At 37.8% G+C, this 23,841-nt stretch overlaps 2 protein-coding genes across 3 annotated transcripts in view; one reads left to right on the plus strand and one right to left on the minus strand.

Annotated features, from left to right (window-relative positions):
* Positions 1-16,901, minus strand: part of LOC117295301 (zinc finger protein basonuclin-1-like) — a 31,065-nt gene extending 14,164 nt beyond the window's left edge. Inside the window, exons 1-4 of one of the 2 annotated variants that reach the window (XM_033777859.1) lie at positions 16,813-16,901; positions 11,921-12,023; positions 10,362-10,597; positions 5,087-9,469 (exon numbers count right to left, since the gene is read on the minus strand). In XM_033777859.1, coding sequence (XP_033633750.1) covers positions 6,857-9,469; positions 10,362-10,597; positions 11,921-12,023; positions 16,813-16,821 — 2,961 coding nt within the window. In that variant the 5' untranslated portion in view covers positions 16,822-16,901 and the 3' untranslated portion in view covers positions 5,087-6,856. Of the gene's footprint in view, positions 1-5,086; positions 9,470-10,361; positions 10,598-11,920; positions 12,024-16,812 lie in introns of those variants that run through there. The other variant, XM_033777860.1, reaches the window with a different exon arrangement.
* A 145-nt stretch (positions 16,902-17,046) lies between these two features.
* LOC117295300 (centlein-like) overlaps positions 17,047-23,841 on the plus strand; it is a 41,564-nt gene continuing 34,769 nt past the window's right edge. The window contains exons 1-10 of the mRNA XM_033777858.1: positions 17,047-17,173; positions 17,937-18,011; positions 20,163-20,251; positions 20,712-20,796; positions 21,719-21,762; positions 22,148-22,232; positions 22,623-22,704; positions 23,051-23,154; positions 23,426-23,482; positions 23,589-23,707. Coding sequence (XP_033633749.1) covers positions 17,150-17,173; positions 17,937-18,011; positions 20,163-20,251; positions 20,712-20,796; positions 21,719-21,762; positions 22,148-22,232; positions 22,623-22,704; positions 23,051-23,154; positions 23,426-23,482; positions 23,589-23,707 — 764 coding nt within the window. The 5' untranslated portion in view covers positions 17,047-17,149. The remainder of the gene's footprint in view (positions 17,174-17,936; positions 18,012-20,162; positions 20,252-20,711; positions 20,797-21,718; positions 21,763-22,147; positions 22,233-22,622; positions 22,705-23,050; positions 23,155-23,425; positions 23,483-23,588; positions 23,708-23,841) is intronic.

Genomic DNA, 23,841 nt, shown 5'->3' on the forward strand with positions numbered 1-23,841 from the left:
TACAATGTGGTTATCTGTAACTTTAGTTGGCTCTATGAAAACATTTGTGTAGTTTTCACCGTTCCCCCTTCATATATTTTATACCGATTGAAAACCAATGATTTCAAATTTGTCATGAAACAGTCATAACCAGGGCCCTATTTCATAGAGGACAATTTCATCCCATTCCAAAACAGCAAAAGAACCTACAATGAAATTAACATTTTCAAACTACTTCTGATTAAAAAAACTAATTTGTTACACATTATAGACACTCTGATCAATTAACTGTCTGTATACATGTGAACAATGTTCTCCACTTGCATTACACATTTTTCTGGGCAGAAGCTGGTTACAGAATTTGAAATTTCCACCCCGTCTGAAAGACTTTCTTCTCTTAATTCCCCTCACGTCCAAATGTTTCCTTAAATTTAACAAAATTCACTTGATGACCCAACTGTGTCTGATGGAATTCTGGATAAACTGAATCTAAAAACAAGTCCTAGTTCTGATTGAAGCAACTTGACGGCAGAAATCAATGGTGCAGGATAGACCACATTTGTACAAGCAAGGTTTTAGTCAGAATTTGGTAAAGGGCGTCCAGATTTGCTAAAAATTAATGTCCAAATTGTTCACTTACAATACTTTCACATGTAAATGAAAGATAAAACAGGGTGCCCAAATTTAAAACAGTGTGTTCAAACAGACACACATCTGGCTGCCTATGTGTAACCATGGAGCTCCATGGTGTACAAGCAAGATTCCTGGGCTGTTTAGAAGCCCCCACCCCCCCCCCCAAACTCAACCCCAACACAAATTTGTATTTTAGTTTATTATTTAAAAAAAAAAAATCAAGGCCTTAGTTAAGCTACATAGATTTGAAATACGGAAAATCACAATGATCAACTATGTAGTGATTTTACCCTATTAAGAAAGCAAGAAAAAGAAGAATACGCGTAAAGCCAATTCAAAGGGATTGGCAATTCTTAGATTACTATTATGAGGTTAACAAATAAAAACATCAAAAGTCAACTTGAGTTGATTTCATTTATCATATTATTTTATTGGATACTGTTGTACGGTTTTGAGAATTACACAATGCATACAAACTGTACATTGAATGATAATAATTGAACACAATGACATTAAGATTGTGCTACTGTTGTTTAAGCCCTGTTTAGACACAAATCAAGTTTGTAAGAAAGTATATGTATGAATGCTTTAAGAAATGTCAGATCCGATCTTTAATTAAAAACATGGGGACAAACCCACTGCAAATAAGTACCAAATTTAAATCCGAAAACTGCATATTACAATGCATCATGAATGGCCATAACTTAGGAACAACTTAACCTAGCCTTGAAATAATGTGTTTTCAGTGATAAAGAGAACATAAAACAGACGCCATAAACTTTAATGTATCTATAAAAATGTATATGAAAAGCTCAGTTGATTTATTGGGCATTCTGGCAACTTCAACTAACAAAAGTTGGACTTATGACAAATAACTGTCACACCAATTTCCTATAACGATTCAAAGAAGCAACACTTCAAACTTCTACAAGTTCTACAAATAATTGTTTCTTTTTACAAACTCGACAGGAAGTAAATTCATGGTGCTAACGAGAGGTTCACACTGTTACCAATCAACTATACTCTCCTGCTTATAGGTCTATTATATAGGCCGGTTCTCCTGTATATTGTTATCATGCTTGTGAAATAATGTTTTACTTTTTATAGTATTTCTTTGGTTGTTTGCCTGTAGTTGTGATTGTCCCTTGTCTTTCGGTTTTGATGTGTGAACAAGGGTCCCCATTTAGTGGGCCTGTCTGGGTTTCCATTTTGGTGCAATGAAGGTAATAACATTAAAATAAAATAAATAAAATAAACCACACTGGCACATTGAGCTTTTTGGTGCTTGGCCAGAAATGAGACTCCCTGTTGACTAATGTACACATTATATCTGTCAAACAACATATTTCCTAAATGTGTATAGGGAAATCATAATTCACTCCTGCACTTGTATGGGGGGGGATACAGTGTAATTAATTGATTACTCAGGAAATATTATTTTTAGTCTGTCTAAACAGCTGAATTTGGGAAACAATTTAAGCCTCATTTTACAACAGGAAATCCCAAACATCAACCTCATTTCTCTCTGTTGTTTTCCTTAATTTTTGTTAAGTTGTTCTTAAAGGTTTTTCCTGTGGGAGTGAATTGTTTTTGGGATGCCTGGGGGAGTCATTCAGATTTAACATGTTGATTGGTTGTTTGGCTGTTTTCTACATTATATCTTCTGCATCAAAGCAGCCCCATATTCAATTAATTACTCCTGCGATATTTGATGCTTATGGCAGCTCAACAAAATAGGGCCCAGATTCATGATGCAGCTTACTGCGGAATTCTGCGCTTACAGCCCGCGAGAATGATGTGCGCTATAAGCACAGAATTCCACGTAAGCAGATCCATTAAATAGACTCATGGTGTGTAGTTTAGTCCTTTCTAATGCAGACCTGGGCAGATACCCCCCAGCACAATTTCAGGGGGCCACAGAGCTCTGTCCAACACTATTGCCCTCTCACTACACCATGTTAGCCTAATCCAGTCAATTTATGTGTTAGGGTTTAGGTAGGAAATTTGACCTGTCACTGGCCTTGATGAAGGAACACACTGCAGTAACTTTGTGTGGTGTATTGTACATTAGTTTTATTCAGACTTAAATCTATTTAATAGATACAAGTACAATAAACCTATTTGGCAAGTTGGGTTGCCCCTTTAAGTGAGTCTGATCAGTGAAGAATGTCTGGGTGTCACCGTGGCCAAATTTCATAAAGGCAAGCCTGTAAGCATGAAAACTTGCTAACCACATATAACAGTCTTGCTCAGCAGAAACAGGTTACCAGCCAACACTTTAAGTGTAGTATGTACACTGGTTGAGTGAAGCCCCACTCAATGTTTTGCTTATGGCAAAGAAAGTTTTCGAGCGGTGTTTTCTGTTTTTTTTTAATTTTTTTTATACTTCTCAGGCTATTTAGGGACAATTTTGCTGAGGGCTAAACGGAAGAATATCATGCCTGCATATTCTAAAATTGTGTATCAGTTTTGTTCATGTATGTACCATACCTTTCATGATACAAATGAAACAGAACAATAGGGTTCCCTAATAAAAAAGCGTCAACAAAATGCCTGAATGCATTCTTGGCTTACACCTTTGGTTGAACTATTAAGTCTTACCATAGAGAAAGGGTCTTACTGTCCCCCGAAAGTACAGCACCTGTTTTACTTTCCCTAAACAATGGAGCAAAAACATGATACCGTTTATTGATTACAGCTGAGTTGGGGAAGGGGAGGGAAGAGGTGGACCACGATGCCTTGCAATCTATTAAGTAAACCAATACAATACATGTGTACCTAACAAGTGTTTGCTGCCTGCTTGAGACCTGACCCAATTTCATAATCAAAGAGCCGCTTTAGAACAAAAAGTAGCTAACAGTTATGCTTTACAGAATAAGGTTACCAGCCAAACTACCATGATGTGTGTACAATTTGTGACTGGTATCCTGCTCGACATTTCTGCTAAGCAGAAACTTGTTGTTTTTTTAAGCAATTATTTTCTGCTTAATAAAATCAGCTCTATGAAGTGGGTCCACATTGTGTCTTATGTTAGTTACCATGCTCAATATGGTGTTAACCTTTTCAGAAGCCCAGTTTGCCAAGTTTAGAAAAGTTTCAATATTATATAACCGAGTACAAATGATTCATGCATTACACATAAATATCCTCCAGTTACATACTGATGTTTTAATACTTGTTACATTACAACTTTTGTTATTAGCGTCATTTCCTTACAGGCAAGTCATTATTTTAGGAAGAGTCTACTATTTTTCCGCCTTTTGCTCAAAATGCACATCATACATGTCATACAAACAAACAACCTTCATGTTTGTTGTGTTGTCATTTAGCCTTCGAGAAAGACTCTGCTAGGGTCGAAACGTCAGGCCATTAACTATTTTTTGCATTTATACTCTCGGTCCATTTGGTTGGTAAGTTGTTTGCAACAGCTAATTCTATTTTCTCAAACAAACAACCTGTTAAAGTTTAAGCCGATCTACATTTAAGAGAGACTGGTGAATGGTGGTTTGTGTTTGTGAGGGCGTGTGTGAAATGGGACGCAAAGTAAAAGTAAAAGTGCCCCTTCCATTGATTTTATTGTTACTGTAAATTAAGCGGCTCATATTTGAAAACAACATTCAGGCTGTCAAAACAAGATAGAACTGTAATTGTGATGCAAGGAATATTGATGTGAAAGCGCCCTCAAGAGGTAAAAAATATAGTCACTTGTTGCGATGGAAATTAGTAACAGTGATTTGGAATCTTACAAACACTTATTTCAAGACTGACAATATTTCGGATGTAACTCCTTGGGAGAATGGAAACCGGTATGAACCATAAAAAGAATTCTGAGTTAATAATAATAATAATAAATAGATGTTTTATATATAGCCAATTTCCTACAGCGTTTCGACCATGATTCGAACTCACACCAGGACGACTTAACCACTCAAGTCCGATGTTCTCGACCATGACACGCTACCAAAACTATTCACAATTTCATTAATATTTTCCCAATTCAATTCTTTATCCTATACTATATAAACTAATTTGAGTTGTTACTGAAGAGTTACAGGTAACTTTTCTGGTATTTTCACTTTCTTTGTACCACAAGGGAAACTGACTGGGTAAATTTTAAATAATTTTAGAAACTCAACATAATTATTAGCATAAAACCTCACTTTGTAAAGAGTGGGGAGCCGTTAATAGTATAAAACATTGTGAGAAACAGCTCCCTCTGAAGTAACGTAGTTTTTGAGAAAGAAGTAATTTTCCTCGTATTTGATTTTGAGACCTCAAAATTAGATTCTGATGTCTCAAAATCAAGCATTTGAAAGCACACAACTTCGTGTGACAAGGGTGTTTTTTCTTTACTTATTATCTTTTAACTTCGATGACCAATTGAGCTCAAATTTTCATAGGTTTGTTATTTTATGCATATATGTTGAGATATACCAAGTAAGAACTAAAGTAAAGTGAGAAGACTGGTCTTTGACAATTACCAATAGTGTTCAGTATCTCTAACCAATGACCTCCGGATTAACATGCTGGCACACTACCAACTGAGAATTTACCCCTAATGTTTGCGGTTTCCCTATTTTGTCATCTTTGTTCGGGGGTGCTTGTCAGAACCCATTTTTAAACAGTTGCAGGTTAAAACCTGTAACTGCAAATAGTCAGGGATTACACCCATGTTTATGATACAACACGGGACGCTACAGGAGAGGGATCACCTTAAGGGGATGTACATGTATACATGGAATATGCGCACTATAAGTAGTGAATTAAGATTAACCCTTTGAATTAAAATTAACCCTTTGCATATTTAAGTAACATCGTTAAAGGCTCAAAACATGTCAAACAGAGCCATCACTGAGACCAAAAGAAGGCACATCTTTGGCCGACTGTTGTTCTGTATAGGCCTACACCTTGGCATTTGACAGTTTCGTCCTCAGCTCAAACTGCGCATGAAATTAGAAAAAAATTAATATCATTCCGCAATTTGGTACAATTTGGTTGCGCAGGAGTACATGCACCCGTATATTTGATTTAAATTTTTTGGGGGGCGTTTAGGAATACATCCTATTCAACCATTTCTTTGTACATATTTCATAATTTTAGAAAATTGTATAACTTTGGTAATGTCAGAATAAAAATGAATAGTATAAGTAAGTAATTAAAGTTTTAAAAGGTCATTATAATACTACACAAACAACATCCCTTGTAGCATTTATAACATACAAGCAATGAATTAAAAATGTCACCCTTGCATTAATTTCTTCGCTTTTGGAATAAATAATAAAATTACAATACTTTTTGGAAGACAATCAATGAATCAAAATTGCATTTTCCCATCTATGCAATAAAAAGAGTAGTTTTTATACATTATGTCTAATTTGGGCATCAATAAATTAAATGAGTGAACATGTTACTATTAATATCAATGGGTGAGGTCATTTCATTGAGTGGTTTACTTTTAAGTTTGTGTTCCAAAATTTATTCATCATGTAATTTTGCATTACAAAATATTTTGATCGTCAGTTAAACAAGTTTTGTGCAAACTGATTGCTAATATTGAGTAGGTAACAGGCCTCACAATGACACACAGCAATTGCTGTGGTGCCCTGTGATTTTGCTGTGGTGCCCTCAACAAGGCTCCAATACAAACTTACTTTCCCCCCATAACTGCTGTGCCTCTTCAGGAGCAAAGTTCAAGGTCTGAGGTTATGATGATTTTTGAGTAGCAAACAAGACATTTTGTGTAACATTTGCTATGCCCGATTCAAGGAAAATGGCTTACTATGTATGGTACTTAATTCTTAAGACCTTACTGTATCAATGGTGTTTAGAGATAACTCTCGGTTATTCCAGCCTTCATGCGTAACCCCTTTGCTTTCATGTACAACATCAGTAAGTTAAAATGAAGCAATTGGAACTCAGCACATGGGTTGCAAATTGCAGAACAAAATTGCATTTTGCGCAACATTTTTATCTGCTAAAGCAACTCCATGTACCAGATGAAACTACTACCTCATTTTACACCTTGACTAGGCAATGAAATTGGCTTGATGTTTTAGAGATTGTGGGTATTCTTTGACAGTTCAAACTTTTGTTTTTAATGCTACCCCTATAAAACTTCCACGTATACTTAGATTTACATGCACCAAGAACTTCCCTCTACATAAAAAAGTCTACTCCACACTTAAAAAATATCCCCCCTCGCGATTTTTGTTAAAATAAGGTTGACTCATTGTTGGAATTCCCCCTAAATATGATCAGCCCCGTCTGCGTTTCCGTCAGCTTCAAGACAATGTCTATGCAAGTTTGGATTCTGGCTATGTCGATTCCGACTCCGCACAGAGGAAAACATGAGATTACATCCCTGAATAGTACACTTATGCATCTCCCTCAGGTGGATATTCTTATAATGGGTTCTCAGGGTATCTTTGGTGCTGTACGCCTTCTTGCAAATATTGCAGATCAGACTGCCGACAAACTTGAAGGGGTGGCGGTCGTGGGGCGGGGTGATGGGTGTGACGTTTTGGGAGTTGAAGGGTGGGTTGTATGCTAGAGGGGACTGTCCATTCTGATCTACCTGCATGATGAAGCGCTGGGGCGGGGCCGTCTCAAAGGACGGGGCGGAATGATCTTGCATGTTGTACCGGAGCTTATTCGGGGGCGAGTGAAGATTCTGCCCTGTTAGTCTAAGATCAATTTCAGTGGATGAGAGTTGAATTCCGTTATTGCTATTTTCCAAATTTAGATCAGTTGTTACGGCTATTGGGTGGAGACTCGTTCCAATTTCCTCCGAAAAATCTGCATTTCTCTGCGAGTCTGGCAATTTGTGATTCGGTCTTTCTTCTGAATCATTTCCTTGGCCTGGTGCCAGACCAAACGTCGGCTCAGGTGGGTGGACCTGATCGAACCCGTCCTTTAAAGGAACACCTTTTTCAAAAAGTTTTCTGTGGAGATTGAAGTTGGTGCTATGTCGATCTCGGCTCCGTCTCGAAGGAAACATTGCATTGCAGCCATCGATGGTGCAAGCGTGCATGAGTTTCAAGTGGACATTCTGGTAGTGGACTTTGACCGTCTGTTTGCTCTGGAATGTCTTACCACACAGATAGCACGAGGGAAGGCCCTCGTTGTTGATATAGAAACAGGTGTCTAACCCAATGCCCATTTGTTCAGCGACGTGATATCTAAGGTTATCCTGCTCCCGTAGGAGGCTGTCGATACCTTGAGGTTGACTGCTGGACGTCCTGTCTGGAGACGGTCGTCCCTTATGATTGAACATTGGAGGAGGAATGTACTGATGCTCATTGGACTGGTCGGCGTTATTCGTTTCATACTCGGTAATGTCATCCAAGTCTATCCCTGTTTCATCCTCCTCAGCATCTTGCTGGATGTTGTTCTCCTGAGATGTCATGTCTTCTGTTTTGAACATGACGTCCTCCTGGCAATCCGCTTCCTCCTCTTGTTTCTGAATGAAAACCTTCCTCGGAGCAGTGCTTTTGCGTTTCTTAAAATGATGCATAGTTGGGGATTCTCTAGTTGGATGTGATTGTTCTTGGATGTCTGGTGGTTTTACATCCATCTGGAAGGACTGAGGTTCCATTTCTGAAGATTTCTCAGGAGGACAATCATCGTCCTCCTTTTTGAGATCTTCCATAAATTCTGGTAACGAGTCATCGAGAGCATCTTGGGGATTATCATCCTCAATGATCATTTCCGGGGATGAGTTATTAAGCGACGTGACGGAATTATCATTGTCACTGAACGCAGTATTAGAATCCGTGCCTTGCTTTTGGTCTTCCAACATCACAACATCACCATCTTCTGTTGTCTTTCCATCCGAATCCATTACCATTGCAACATCATCTTCATTATCACAGTGTTGTTCAGCTTTCTCAGGAGTCTCAGGCTGTAGCTGAGCTTCCTCATCCTGAAAGCCGATCTTCCGTCTGTTAATGTGGTTGCGTCGATTGTTATAAACTGTTCTGTGGATTCGTGGGCTCGGATTGGCACTGTGGCGGTTACGACTCCGTAAGGAGCTAAACGCCATGTTACATCCTTCCACTGTACACCTGTATTTCACTTTAAGATGCACCGCCCCGAAATGGATCTTCCACGTACCTTTGTCGTAGAACCACTTCCCGCACGTGTTACACTTGACTTGTTTGCTGTTTGGAAGAATCGAGTATGGTGTCCAGGTTCGCCGCTTGGAAAGAGCGACTTTTCTGAGGCCCTTATATGAGAAACCAGACTGACGTTTGACTGAGTGTGGAAACATACTCACACTACAGCTCAGTAATGGAGGCGCACTGGAAGTAGTTGGGGAAGGTTCTCTGTGAACTGAATTCACAAGAGGTTTCTTTGAGGTTTCTGGAGTTGTCTTAACCCTACTACATGAGGGTACTCTAGAGTGGATTACTCCAGCGTTTAACACTGTTTGTTCTAAGTTAGCAAGATGGATGTTGTGCGCTGCTACAGTTGGGCTCTGACCTGAGCATCTATGTTCAGTGTTTGGTTTAGGGGGCGTTGTTTGATGCCTCTCTGCATCTGGTCCATGGATGTCTACTGGCAGCAGCGACTTCTGTAAAGTTCTTGGTGACTCCGGTGTCACTGGAAGTCTCTCCACAGCATTTCCACTGTACGAATTGTTTACCGGTTTACGCCCACCACTAATCCTCTCGATGAAAGCCCGGATATCAGATTCGTTCTTCTTCTGTACCTGCTGAGAGTCTTTCATCTGGAGCTCCTTCAGCATGACCTCGGCGATGGACTTGGTCTCGCCGAAACGAAGGAATTGGTTCAAAATGACGGGCTCCTCTTCATTGCTAGATAAAGTCCACTGCTCGAGGACTTTTCCGTCTGCATCCTGTGGGTTCCAAGATAAAACAAATATGAAAAACTATTTAAGGAAGGTTGAATTACTACATCAGTGTGTTCAATTAGTTGATGGGATAAAAAATATAGGATGCCTGCTTCAATGGTGACATTAATTTGTCCTGTACTGGGTGAACGATAAGGCGCCAGACTTAGACTGGGTGTCATTTTGGAGCAACTTAAAATCTGAATCATAACCCAATTTCCATATCGGAAAATAATATGTGAAAAGCAGTTTTTACCGATGTTGTCTTTGCTTCACACTGGTCTAGCAAACTAGGGGCATTTTTCAAACCGTGGCTAACTGTTTGCATAGCGCTGCTTACCATAAACACGAGAAATGGCACACTTATCTTCTGGTGCTTTATTTATTAAGCAAACTGATAATGTAATGCTGCAAACCCACAGTGAATGAGCAAGCTGGCCGCCAAATTTGTCTGCTACCTATGCAATATGCTAGGTCCCACTTGTGACACTTGTGTCCCTGAACAAGACACTTGACTATGATTATGTTGTTCTTTGGATGGTTTTTAGTTGTAGGTCCCATGTGTTGTGTAATGCCTGTAAAAGAACCCAGTACAGGAATTGTTAACAGGAGGGGTTCATCGCAGTGTTTTCAATTATGGTTGGCAGCAGATTGCATCAACACCCTGTGAACCATTCTCTTTTGCTATGTTAATATTATTTCAAAATAGCTCTGCATACGTTGTAAAAAATAAGAAAGTGTTTGGATGTGCCCTTGGATGTGATAAAGCGCTATAAGAACTGTGTATTGTCAGAGGTCTGAATCATGAATTCATCAAACTCCAGAACAGCAAGATAAGGAGTTCTGAAAGATTTGGAACGGCTGAGGTTAAATGATAAACAACACACAAGAAACTGACCTGAAGAATGTACCCTCTTGCATAGTCTTCATGTCCCCATCCAAGCCCCTGCAGAATCCTATCCACCTCTTCATTCTTCAAGACGCTGAACAGACGATCCAGCAGAATCCTCAAGCGAACCGGTGTAGCTTGGGTTCCATACAGTATCAGGCTGGCTATGTCAAAGACGATGTCTGAGTGGACGACTTCAGCTCGGAGTGACGGGAAGGATTGACTGGTGGAGAGCTTGTCCAGAGCTGTAGAGTATTGATGTGATGGGGAGAGGAATGCCTCAGTGGCAAGCGATCTCAAAGTTATATCGGACACACATTCATGGACCAATGAAAGGATGTCTCTATACTCTAGCATGTCTAGGGTCGGTAGGGGTGGGGGTTCACTCACTTTAGAACCTATAGGCCCTATAGGGTAGGTAGGGGTTCGGTCAACCTAAAACCATTGAACTAAGAATTGCTTCAGTGGCAAGCAATTCTCAAGTTATTTTGGACATACATTCATAGACCAATGAAAGGATGTCTTTATACTCTAGCATGTCTAGGGTCGGTAGGGGTGGGGGTTCACTCACTTTAGAACCTATAGGCCCTATAGGGTAGGTAGGGGTTTGGTCAACCTAAAACCATTGAACTAAGAATTGCTTCAGTGGCAAGCAATTCTCAAGTTATTTTGGACACACATTCATAGACCAATGAAAGGATGTCTTTATACTCTAGCATGTCTAGGGTCGGTATGGGTGGGGGTTCGCTCACTTTACATGCTGTAGAACCTATATAGAGTAGGTAGGGGTTCGATCAACCTAAAACCATTGAACTAAGAATTACTTCAGTGGCAAGAAATTCTCAAGTTATATCGGACACACATTCATGGACCAGTGAAAGGATGTTTTAAGACTGCTCAGTAGGGTTTGAGCCGGGATTTTGTAAAAGGGTGTCCACAGCAAATTTGCTGGAAATTTAGAACTGGGTGTCCAGTTTTTGCTTGTCTTATTGAGAAGGAATGTCTAAAAGACTGTGTAGCATATTATAAAACAGTCAAAGTCATGAGATGAGGGGGACATCTGTTGACTTTTTTACTGCAATGATTTTTTGTCCCTAACACAAACCTATAGGTTACAGCTAAATTAGTTTTGACAAATGACCATCTAAAACATCACATTTAAATAATAATATTATAAAAGCACTAAACTTGTATATTCTGCCTATAAGGTTCTTATAATTTATTGTTTCTTTTTGTCAAACCATTAGTTTGAAGACCACTCTTGATCAATAAACTCCTGTTTAACAGGAGCTCAAAAATATGCAATTTCAAAACCAATTTCATAAAATCCATGCAGAAAACTGCACTAAAAACCATTTAGTCCCGAGAGCCACTGAAATACTATGCTCTCACTACCTTTTTTGAATGGAATTGTTTTTTCTTTTTCTCCATGACTACACACATTCATACAGACACTACCTGTTACTATCTCCACAACACACTCCCCACTTGACATTTATGTTTAATTACTTGTTATGTACTAAAATTGAGTTACTATAATACACCTAATAATATGAGTTTGTACTCACCGTGGGCTACCCAGCCATGGCGGCATTGCTCACATGATCGTAGCTGGTTCTTCCCAGGAGCGAAACACTCACAGGAACAGTTGGGAAGAGTACAACGGATTGCCTGAGGAAAAATACATACCAATATGTCAGAAAATATTATTATTGACTCTCACTACTGAAGGAAATATTATGTTTGCATCCTGTTGAAGAAACTTATGACAAGAAACAGGGCGAACCAGACCACTTTGCATTTGTCACACTAGCAGTTTTTTTTTTTGCAATGCAGATCCTGAAACCCCCTGAATGGACAAGCCAGGCTCATGTTGATTACAATTACAACTTTTTCTGCCCAGTTCTTATGGAAATCTGAAATGTGTGCATAATTTTATAAAACCTTATGGCACAACAAATTATTAAGCACAAAGGAATTTGCTTAAACAGTATTTTCTGCTTAACAGCATTATGAATGTTTGCCAATGTCTTGTAGCTCAGTCCCTTGCACTGGACCAGAATAAAAAATAAAAATAAATATATATTAACCAGTCTTAACAAGTCACCAGGTATGCGTTTGAAACATGGATGATGGTTCTGTGGGTCTTTTGTGCATTGATGTACCTTAGTACAGTCATATGACAATCAAATATCTCTACTGATCCAGAAACACTATACAACAGATCACCCTCTTTCATAATAACTGTCCATGATTACTTAGACAAGAAATGTCAGCTTAAGCTTAAGGCTCCATCAAAAAGACAAACCCAGAAAAGTTGATAATCTTAAAGGTGCATCTTTCTTAGCCCCAGTCCTACCATAACTATGGAGGTCTATTTCTTTCCTCCTTGCTATAACCAGCCATCTGTCATCTCTGAGACCACATTACATTAAAACATTGCCCTCCTTCTGTGCAATATACAACTTACTACAGCCTTGCTGATGGCTCTATCATCGAGCTACATTCATGTAATTGTCTGAGATAAAGTAAGATAATGACGTTGGCTGCATTCTTAGAAACTGGTTACATAAATCAAGATGAAAATGGAATCCCGATGCAGTTTTAAATATCTTGATTCTTTGCATGCATTAAAACTTTCTACTCTCCATCCATAATAAAGAATTTGTCTATACACTAACTAGTTAACGGCTTTATCTTAACCATCCACATTGGCAGCCATAGTGTGGCCGACAAACTACTTTTTCGATCAAATATTTTCTGTTTGTAGGCAATCTAGTCTATCATCACAAACAAACCTGGCAGCTGTATGAATACTTGACCCCAAAGTGTCCATGTACAAATCAATTAAAACATAGAAAAACTTTCATCCCAACTAACAGGTTTTTAGGTCCACCAACAAAATTACACTAAAATAAACAATTCACCCCAAAACATAAATATGCGAAAGTAAAATTACATTGTTTACCTGCTTGTAATCCATAATACAACTTTTGAAAATTGTAAAACAAAACAGGATTTATAACCAATGAGCTGCATGCTTATTTTCAAAGAGTTAGTCATATTTTTTTACTACTGTACTTTTTCCCCTTTAGCAATCTGAACACAGCTTTGTTTTTCTTCTTTTTTCTTTTCTTTTTCTTCTTTACTTCTAAAACTAAAAACAAGAATGGAACTTTCTCAAAATAATCCTATGTGCCATTGAATTTCTAACTGACTGGAAGTACCCCTAGCAACATGAAAATGGTATATAGGCCCTTCAAGATACATTTTTGAAAGCTGAAACATAATACATTACATATTTACGTATAACATCAGACATTTTACAAAAGGTGTACACTTGCTTTAAACCCCTACATTTGTAAAGTAGAACATCACAGCCTCTAGTACTGGGCCAATTCACAAGACACAAGACGACACAAGTCTGTCCCTCGTTTTCTAGAGCAGCTCTGTGCCTCGGACAACAGACAATCTACCCCTTCTTCTTCCTCAGACAGCTCTGCTCCGGGCAAGGAAGTGGCTCTAATAAATCATACATTTCATCATAATTATAATTATCTATCGATTACCAACACCTGGCGATCCAGCTTGTATCGGAGCGGGGAGAGGAAAGGCTGGGATATGTAGCAGGGGGGCACAAACCTCACCTCAGTTAGAAGCCCCAGGAATAGTATCTGTTACGCGTATCGAACATGCAGAGTATTTGTCACCAAGATTCAAGACAGATTTTACAGCCGAGGAAAGACCATGTGCCGAAGTTACCAGAATTAGTTGGATAATTTATTAAGAGGTAATTGAAAGGAGGTCGAGTGAATTTATTTTGGGGAGGGAAGGCGGGCTAAAGGAAGTTTCATTTCACTTAGATGTGAGGTAGGTTCAGAGCAGTAGCCACAAAGCCCACAAAGTTGGCAAGACGTTGTTTCCTGCTAAAAACCATTAAAGATGTTTTTCCTTTCATTTTTTCAAATTCAAATCAGTAAATCTAGTTAATTAGTTTTGAGTTTTCAACAGCCACATTAACAAATGCTTCACTCATTCAAAAATCCTAAACTAAAAAAAAAATTAAAAAAAGAAAGAAAATGTTTTAGTTTCTTATAATTCTTTTCCCCTCTAACATTTTTAAGTTAAATTAAAAGTTGTACTGTAGAATAATTGCTCCAGGGGACAGTGTCATATTGCTAAGAAATCTAGACAGTGCAGCACTAGCATCAGTCAGGTTTTTACACTAAACCATCCCAACATCCAAACAAACACATTTAGTATGTCCCTTGAAAAGCATAACATCTGCTTTTAAGTAAATAATTTAAGCAATTTGCTTGGTTCCACTTTTACAACAAATAGTAAAATAAGGCCCAGGTGAGCTTCAAAGTTCTTTGCTTTATTTTCTACTTCCGTGTTTACCCTTTGAACTTTTAGATGTTGAGCGTGTGAGCCAAGTCTTATCAATATGTGGTTTATGGATTTCTTTTTGTTTGAATGACAGTAAATTTCACAATGTTAAATTTTGCTTTTTCAAAAAACCAGAAACTGAGAGTTGCTCAAAAATAAATTAATATCCGAAAAGTTGTTGTTTGTTAAAAAAAAGAAAAGTTTTCTGGATGTGAATTATAGGTCCTAAAGCCAGGAGGGTGATAGTTTATATTATAAACATTATGATGTATGTCTTAACTGGACACTAAAAGGAAATATAGCAGGAATATATATAATGAAACAGTGGGAGGTTTTAACATTTAAAAAAGTATCCAATTAGTGAACACTCCAGTTGATTCAGGCTGCTTTGAAACAAAAAGAGTGAAAAAGGCAATTTCTCAATCTTTCCTCACAGTAATTTTTGTTATTGAGAGGTTTGATGAAATCTTGTGCAACAATTTAGGCAAACATACATGTAATTCAATGTCCCACATAGTGAAAAATATATCAACATGTCAAAATAATATTTTGTGAGAAAAATGCAAAGACAAAACAAAACCCCACCAAAACACTACCCGCCCCCAAAATGTATAAAAAACTCAACACCAAATAAGTAAGAAAACTCAAAACCAATTTCGTACACACAACACAATTAAAAAGTTTATTTGTGAAAACAAAAACCCAACTATTTGGTTTTTTTTTCTAAAACCCAACAAGAAAACAAGAATAAACTTTTTTTTCTGAGATAAAAAGTTTCTTTTTTCCAAAATACTAAAAAACAAAATTGTTTTATTTGAAATATACTTCCTGTAGTTATATTTGCTAAAAACTATTCATCGTCACATCTGAAAAGAAAAATATTTTCTAGAAATCTTAACATAAGAACTCTGGAATCAATCACTGTCATTGTTTGATTTGCCAGGGGCCACCTTTAGCAAGTCATTCCATAAAGATCATGAACTCTAAATCAACTAACTTAGTCTGATTCTTCGAGGGGAAAATGGGGAAAAAACACACATATTAAATAAAGAAAACTGATGTCACCACCAAGCCAAGCTTGAATTGAAGACATTCCTCAAATAGCCAGATAATGTCATCACACAACAAATCACTGCTTTGATTTGGTCAAAATATTGTTTTCTTCCTGAGGGCACATTTTGTGACGAAATAATCTCACTAGTCACGGAGCAAATATTTGGTGCAATCCCTTGATGATAGTAAATGACCCCTTGCTACCCCACCACATACTTCATGCCATCCATGCATCAACCAATGACGCCGACAGACACACAGACACGACGCATTATGAGAACGTAATGACATGGAACAGATCACATCACAATTTACGGTCTGTCACGACTGCATGGATCTCAGCTTTAGAATTTGTTAATAGGGCTGAGAAATTTCATTGATGTAAAAACCGCAAGAAAATATACAAAATACAAGATGCACCAAACTTATTTAATTAGATTAAAACTTTTTTACAAAGTTTTTGATAAATCGGCTTTACCCTTTTGGCAAATGGAAACAAACATTGGAAAATTAAATTCAGAATAAAATCCTGCCCTCGATCTCTAAAGCTTGATTCACAAAAGAAGACAAACCTGAATATAGCGCCTAGGCAAAAACAAACAACTCATCAAAACGATCACGACAAACAAAACCAATCATTTCTCAGAATCTAGACATCGACAGTAAAATTCATCCACTTTCGTCAAATGCACCACAGTAATTAATACAGCTTGTATTCTGTTTAGAAAATGTTAAACAAAAAGGTCAACTGAAAACCATCTGCATGTGATGGCGGCTGCATTTTGTTGTCGTGTATACGCGATCGCACGTAGTTGTCAGATGTGTCACCGCGACTTGTTTCTCTGAGTCTGACCTGTCGCGAAACGCACTTAAATGACACGAAATTAAACATCTACAGGGTGACATAGCGACTCCCGATCCAAGCTCACCCGGACTGCACTTAACAAAACCACACTGTTGGGTAATTTCTTCGCCATCAGATGTCGCTGAAATAGAGAAAATGTGAAATTTAACTCACCGTTGCCATTGTGAAATTCCCAGTACGGTCGGCTCTGTTCCCCGTGTGTCTGTGTGGCTTGCTCTCGCTAGAGAGCTAGAGTGTGTGCTTTGCGGACCCGTCGTGTCTTTGTACACAGTCCTTATGACGTTTGACATTGACAACATGCGACACCAAAATAGACTGGTTCCCGGCCCAGTCCATCACGAAACTACACACAAAATTTATATGTGTGCTAGACCTGCAGGATTTACATGGCAGCGCGGATATTCAAACTGAAGTTTTCCAGATTTGGTTTTGCTTTTTTGCTGCTGTAAACATGGATAAAGCTAAATAGTTTTTTCAGGAGAGTGCTCGTATGGGAAGGAGTTTGGAGGAAGAAGTAAGTGTTCGTCGTTTTACTTTTAGTTGAAAATAGTTTTGTTGACGTTTTAAAAGTTTTTTTCTCCGAGTTCATGGAGAGGCTGTAGATAAGATTGTGTTCGTGTGTACTGTGTGCCATTTTGAGTGAATTAAGTTGTTTTGCCCGGAAGTGAACTTGAATTGAAATGGATGGCAGGATTGCTGTCGTGGAGCTCAGAAATCAGAGAGTTGCATGTCCTTTAATTTACTGCTGATTCGTTCATCAAAAGACAATGTTTGCTCATTGCATTTCTGACCCTTGTTGAGTATTGGGACCGAGTATTGTATCAAAATAAAAACAAACCACTTTTTTGTACAGCTTACTGTGTAGTCTAGTTCGGAGTTCCAAAGGTCTTTTTTTTAAAAAGCTTTCTCACTGTGTTTACTTTACTTTTGGTTAACAGGTAGTCTGCAAGGTCAGACCTGTCGCTACAAACAAGTTAGATGGTTGTACTATTCATGCCCCAGCAGTGCATGGCGGTTTACTGGCGTAATACTTTTTGTGTACACCAGGTCGTTTTCTTGATTCTGATAAAATGTAATATCCTCAGAGAAAGAGAGAAGATCATCATACTCATAATACAGTCATTGGACTTTGGTGCAGCCATTTAATGATTTGTTTTATCAGCTTTATCCCCCATCCAACTTCGTAACCATTTCCTCTGATGTGTTTCGAGGAAACAATTGTTTATATTATACTATGAATGTATGTTTCATGTTATTGTTTTTTTTCTTCTAACTAGACGATGACCTCTTCACAGTTGAGTAAGTTGCAGGCAGAGAACCAGGTGCTGTCGGAGGAACTAGCTCAGTGTCAGGTGAGCTTAACTTCAATGAGGACCCAGTTACTGGGGCGCTGTACTCCTTTTCCCAAAGAAATTTGTCATTATAAATTTCGAAGAAAAAAAAGGAGTACAGCACCCCAGTAACTGGGTCTAACTTCAGTGCAGATTGGTTTTGTTTCAACAGTGCTCATTCTATGCTAAGCTGATTAAGGGTTGAAAAAGAAAAATTTACTAGAGTGGGATTTGAACCAATGATCTCCAGATTAACGTGCCGGCGCTCTACCAACTGAGCGAACTAGCCCTATTTTGGCTGTCTCCATATTATGTTAATATATCTTTGTGTGGGGGGTGCCAAATACTAAGCTGTAGCTTCTGCATAAAACTTCTTAGCTCTGCCCACCAAGTGGAAGTGTGTATCCCTCTCTTATTGGTTATCAAGCCAGCACAAAAAGAATACACAACATTGCATAACATGCATAATGCAGCTCATCACTTTTTACAGGAGCTTGTTTACTTTTGTTGTCTTTTCCACTTGCAAAAATGTTACAAGAGAGAGGATAGGCCTACTAAATGTAGAGAAAAGTAGGTCAACTTTTCTAAATTCCTTCGCATAAACAATTTGTACTCAAATCACTCTGTGGGTATTTGTTTACACAAAAATGTTGAGCCCCCCTCCCAAACATTACTTCTTTGCCCCCTCCTGCCCCCTAATAAATATATCTGCCTAATTGATGGACTGATTCAGCAGAAAGTTATACAATATTCATTAGTTTTAAATAATCATTAATTTAAGGGCGGATCCATAATAAGCTTGGGCAATATCGATTTATTTTATTCATGATATATCGCCGACAATATATCGCGATATTCGATATAATCGCGATTAATTAAATTTGACATCACCAGTCTTCAAACTCCAAGTAAAAGTTGTAGAAGAGACAGTCATAGCATAAGAGAGGTGTTCTTATGACCTATTCTTCTGGTTTTACTCCAAACCTACGGGGTGCAAGATGTCTCAGCTAGGAAATGTGATATTTAATTGATATTGCGATATATCGCGATAATTGCGATATATCGATATTTCGATTAAAACCAAATCGATCCGATATCGAAATCGTTTCCAAATTAATATCGCAATTTCGATAATATCGTGATATCGCCCAAGCTTAATCCATAATAATAATAAGTTCTTTAGACCTATAGCACTATCTACGACCGTCTTAGAGCACAATGCCTTAAAGGTCAGTTTCAGGGAAGGCCCTTCAACATGGTGACCATAAACTAGCCAACAAGTCCTCCACTATCCACTATTCATCTCAATGGTTTACTCTCAGTTGGAATGAGTTTGGATTCTCATACTGCTAGTATAAAGCATGAATGTTTTTACACACAGTACACCACTAATTGGTCTTATTGACTCCTTTTCTGGAATATGTCATTCCTAATTTCCACATAATGGGGATTAATATGGATATTTATACGGATTATTTCGTTTCTCTCATTTAAGCAGTTCGAGTAAGTCCTTCTTAAGTTATAGAGCTATAGAGTTTCTTCCCCAGACAGTGACTTCCTAGCATCCTAGCTCTAGGCGTGGTCTCTGAGTGTGTAAATTGACGTAAGGGTGTCATGGCTCCTGACTGCATGTATGTCAGACTGGCTCTATGACCCTAGAACAGAATTTGGGTAGTGGCCAACTTTGTTTCTAGAACTGTGAATTGAGGCACTTAAACTAAGCACCATTTTTTGGGCAGCCAAGAACTTTTTATGAGCAGAGATTTTATTTTATTCTTACACATAAGGACTGTTTCTTTTTATGAAATGTCTTTCTTAGTAAATTCGAATAATCACTATGCCCTAGAAAGTTTCTGGTCTATCCAGCCTGTTAATAAACATGTTTCCTGTAATCCTGTGTACATTTCAGAGTGAGATAAAAAACAACTTCTTTTTCTCTTCTTTTTTACCCTTCTTTTTAAAAATACTTTAAATTAAATCGTTGTTTCTAATCAACTCAATGCTTCTAACTAATCAAAACGGTGACCAAACAACGTTTTACAAGCTTGTGTTTTTATGCTGGAAACTTTTCAAAGCAACTGTAAAAAGATATTGAAGTTTTTACTCTTAGTACACTGATGTGTATTTAAAAAAAACATATAACATCTATTTGATTTTGCTGTTGGTTTACAGGCAGACAAGGAGTTTGTATGGTCACTATGGAAGAGACTTCAGGTAGCTAGCCCAGATGTGACTCAAGCAATTAGCTTAGTGGTCCAACGGTAAGATAATTAAATAAATCATTACTGAATAGTATCATTTAATAAACCACAAGGGAAAATTACTATTAGTTAAGTTTTTAATAACTTTGATTACAACAATGAAAAATTGACTAGAGTGTGACCTGAACCCTAGTACTGGCACTCTACCAAATTAGCTATCTACATTGTAGCCCTAACATAAAAACACAAATTAATATAAACTGACATTTATAAGACAGCGGTTTGCTGAATAATCTTCCAGTTATTCTTGCAATCTATAACTCCAGGAGTTTTCAAAAAGTGAAAACAACATTCCCTCCTAAAACTGTGTTCCAAGTTTGAGACCTTTTCGTCAGCGTTGACTCTCGCTGAGTCTTCAGTTGACCTTTTTGTTAAAAGATTACAGCTGATGCTAATGAACAATGAAGACCTTGATGCGGTTAAATCATGGATGGTTTACAATTTGTTTCTTCTGTTTCAGAGAGAAGGAAAAAGCTGAGCTGAAGGACAGAAAAATTCTTGAGATTTTACAAATTAAAGATGACCGCATTGCAGAACTGGAGAGGGTAAGTTGTGGTGGAATCACTCTTGCTCTCTGATTTATCAGATCTAATGATGATACATTTGTATTTGATTTGTCACATAAACATGATACAATTGATGCACTCTTTGATTGGGATCACAGTGTCTTGTACACTGAGGAGAAGCATGGACCCCATCACAGAGCATGCAATACTTATTTGGTTATTATATGTACCATGGTAATAGATTCATCTTCTTTGGAGGCAATCTGTTGTCATCTTCAAACATTTTTATGACAGAATTGACACATTTAAAAAAGCAGACAATCGGTAACGAGGTGAACAAATTGTAAACAATAATGGCGGTCGGTGACAGAAATATTGTTTCACTGTTTCCTGTGGCATCCTGCACAGTAAATCAATTAACCTATTACCAGCGTAATTACAACCTCAAACCCAGGGCTATTTCCCCATAGGGTACATCACTCATGTTCCATTGAGCCATGTCTGTAACACATCTATCGACCCAAAAAGGAAACAATTTCAAAATAATAATAATATTGGAGGAAAATATGACATCAGAGATATCTGAAAGGGTTTTAGGTGGGCGGAAGTCTTGATTTAGAAACGATGTCACAGAGAAATCACATGGTTAGTGACATCATTTCCAAGAATAAGATTGTAGGATGTAGTGGTCAACGGGGGAGAAATGGTCTGTACTGGGGGGTAAGGTATGTGGTGAGTTTACTAAGAAATAGGAAAGAACCTTGAATTTACATAGTGTGGGCCACCTGTTGACATAACATAATATAGAAATAGTAATAATACTAGGTTCTTACTTGTAGGTATAGCACTTTATCACACCTGGATAGCTCTTTATCTACATACATGGTGTGCCCCTGCACTTGCAGGGACTTGCAGGTAATCAGCTCATTGTCCAACAATCTTCTTATTTCTGTTCTTGCAGCTGCTGTCACAAAAACAAGATGACTTTAAAAACTTTGTATCAAGGTAATAATTTTCTTTTTTCCCCCCAATTATGATGTACATTTCTACCAGGCCTGGAATTTCATCTTATAGTGGTTTAGCAGTTCCAGAATGGAAAAGGTTAAATTCTTTTTGAAAAGACTTTCAAGATCAACAATACTAAAACCAGGTTAACAGAGATCATGTATCTAATGCAATCCCTTATTTTTCCAGGAAAAAGTGTGAACAACTTTTTAAATGAAAGATTGTGATTTGTTTCAAGAAAATGAAAAGGTTGGAATTGTGTCATTTTGGGAAGTAATCTTCTGTTACTGTACTGTTATTTAGAAACATCCGTATTTAGCGCTCTATAAATGTTGTAATTACTATTTATTTATTATTATTATTTATTTTTGTATTGATTTCTTAGGAAAATTGAGATGGATGACGACAAAAAAGATAAAAGATCGGAGAATAAATACCTGAGGGAGCAACAACAGCAGATGGAAGAGCTGGTAAGAAACCTGCCAGTGAGGAATGATTACTTTAGAGATTGCTTCGTTAGATATTCAATGATCTGGTCTTTTAACTTGCTATTTTTCTAGAAACCTTGTGTCTTGATGTTTTTGTAATTCGAAATCCAAAAGAGGGCCATTTTCACAAACAAACACTATTTTGTTTTCCTCATTATGAACTCAGCCTTGCAGTTTTCATGCCACAAAATGTTAAACTGGTATGCTGTCAAGGTAAAGTAGAAAATTGACACTTTGCTCATCGATTTCTGAACTCAAAGACATTTATTTTAGATAGACGGGGGAGAGGGAGGGGGAAGGGGCAGAGTGAATGGGGCAGAGTAAATAATATACAAATAAATTGATGTTGATTAAACTTGATTATTTTCACAGTTGCAGTCAAAGGAAGTCCGAATGAAGAACATTGAAGATATCCACCAGGAGAAAGTGGAAAGGCTGGAGAATGAGAAGGAAGGTTGGTTTGGTCTACGTGTTTCCTCTTAGAGATGATATTATTCATTAGTTTGAAATCATGTATCTGTATGTGAATGAAGCTAGAACTCATTCTGTATTCACTTCTTGACAAGTGAGGGCGCTGTTCCGTATTACAGAGGACATTTACAGAAATAATGATAACAAACTCTGCTGAATGATCAGTGTAATGTGAACCCAACATTGGGATTGAACCTGATAAACCAGATGCTGGTTCAGAGGTTCTCATGTTGAATGTATCAGAGGACTTGATCATCAATAACATGTGTACATGTGTACATACATTCTCAGTTAGTGTGTCACTGATTCTGACCTTGCTCTATGCTTAGAATCTGAGAAGCAAGTCACACGTTTGACCCTTGACCTTGAGAAAGCCAGGAAGGAAGTCTTGAAGTATGAAGCTGTCAATGTGGATTACAAAAGCCGCATTAAGGTAGGTGATAAATATCAACCCAAAAATGTTGTGTATCAAACACTTGAGGTAGAATAAATTAGGAACGAATGTAGAATTTGAAACTTTGCTTGGTCACTGGAGTATAATTAGGTGAGGTTTGAGGTAACACTATGAGTAAACCTCGTTTGAGTAGTGTTGGTTCTGAAAAGAACCAGTGGTTGACAACTCAACGTTTAGATCAGTGTGCTCTGGAACGAAGGGTTTAAATTTTTAAGTTTTGATTTCTTGAATATTAATTTTCACTGTATAGGATCTGGAGAAAGATGTACAAAAGATCAGTGAAACAGCTGAGAGAGTCGTTAATGAGGTGAGTCATTATCCAACATCTGACTTTTGCAAGACGGCAGTCTGGCGTTGTGATAGAACAAAATAATTACTTTTCTTCTTGCTCCCCCCACAATAAAAAACTCCAGGAGGATGGAAATTTGAAGAAGCTCAAGGAGTCTAAGGGTGTGGTTCTTGAAATAAGAGCAGAGTTGATGAAAAAGAATAAGGAGCTGATGGGGCATCTACAGGAAGAGACCAAGTTGAGGTAAGGTCTTGAACTTTATTTGAAAAACTGGGTTGATTACCTTTTTCCAAAACCCTGTTCACACTTTTAAACCCAACCAGGAAACGAAAACCCAGGAAAGTTTTTTAACCCGCCACCACCTTCATATTAAATTT

Source organism: Asterias rubens, chromosome 10 (assembly GCF_902459465.1).
Source record: "Asterias rubens chromosome 10, eAstRub1.3, whole genome shotgun sequence".
Lineage (NCBI taxonomy): Eukaryota > Metazoa > Echinodermata > Asteroidea > Forcipulatida > Asteriidae > Asterias > Asterias rubens.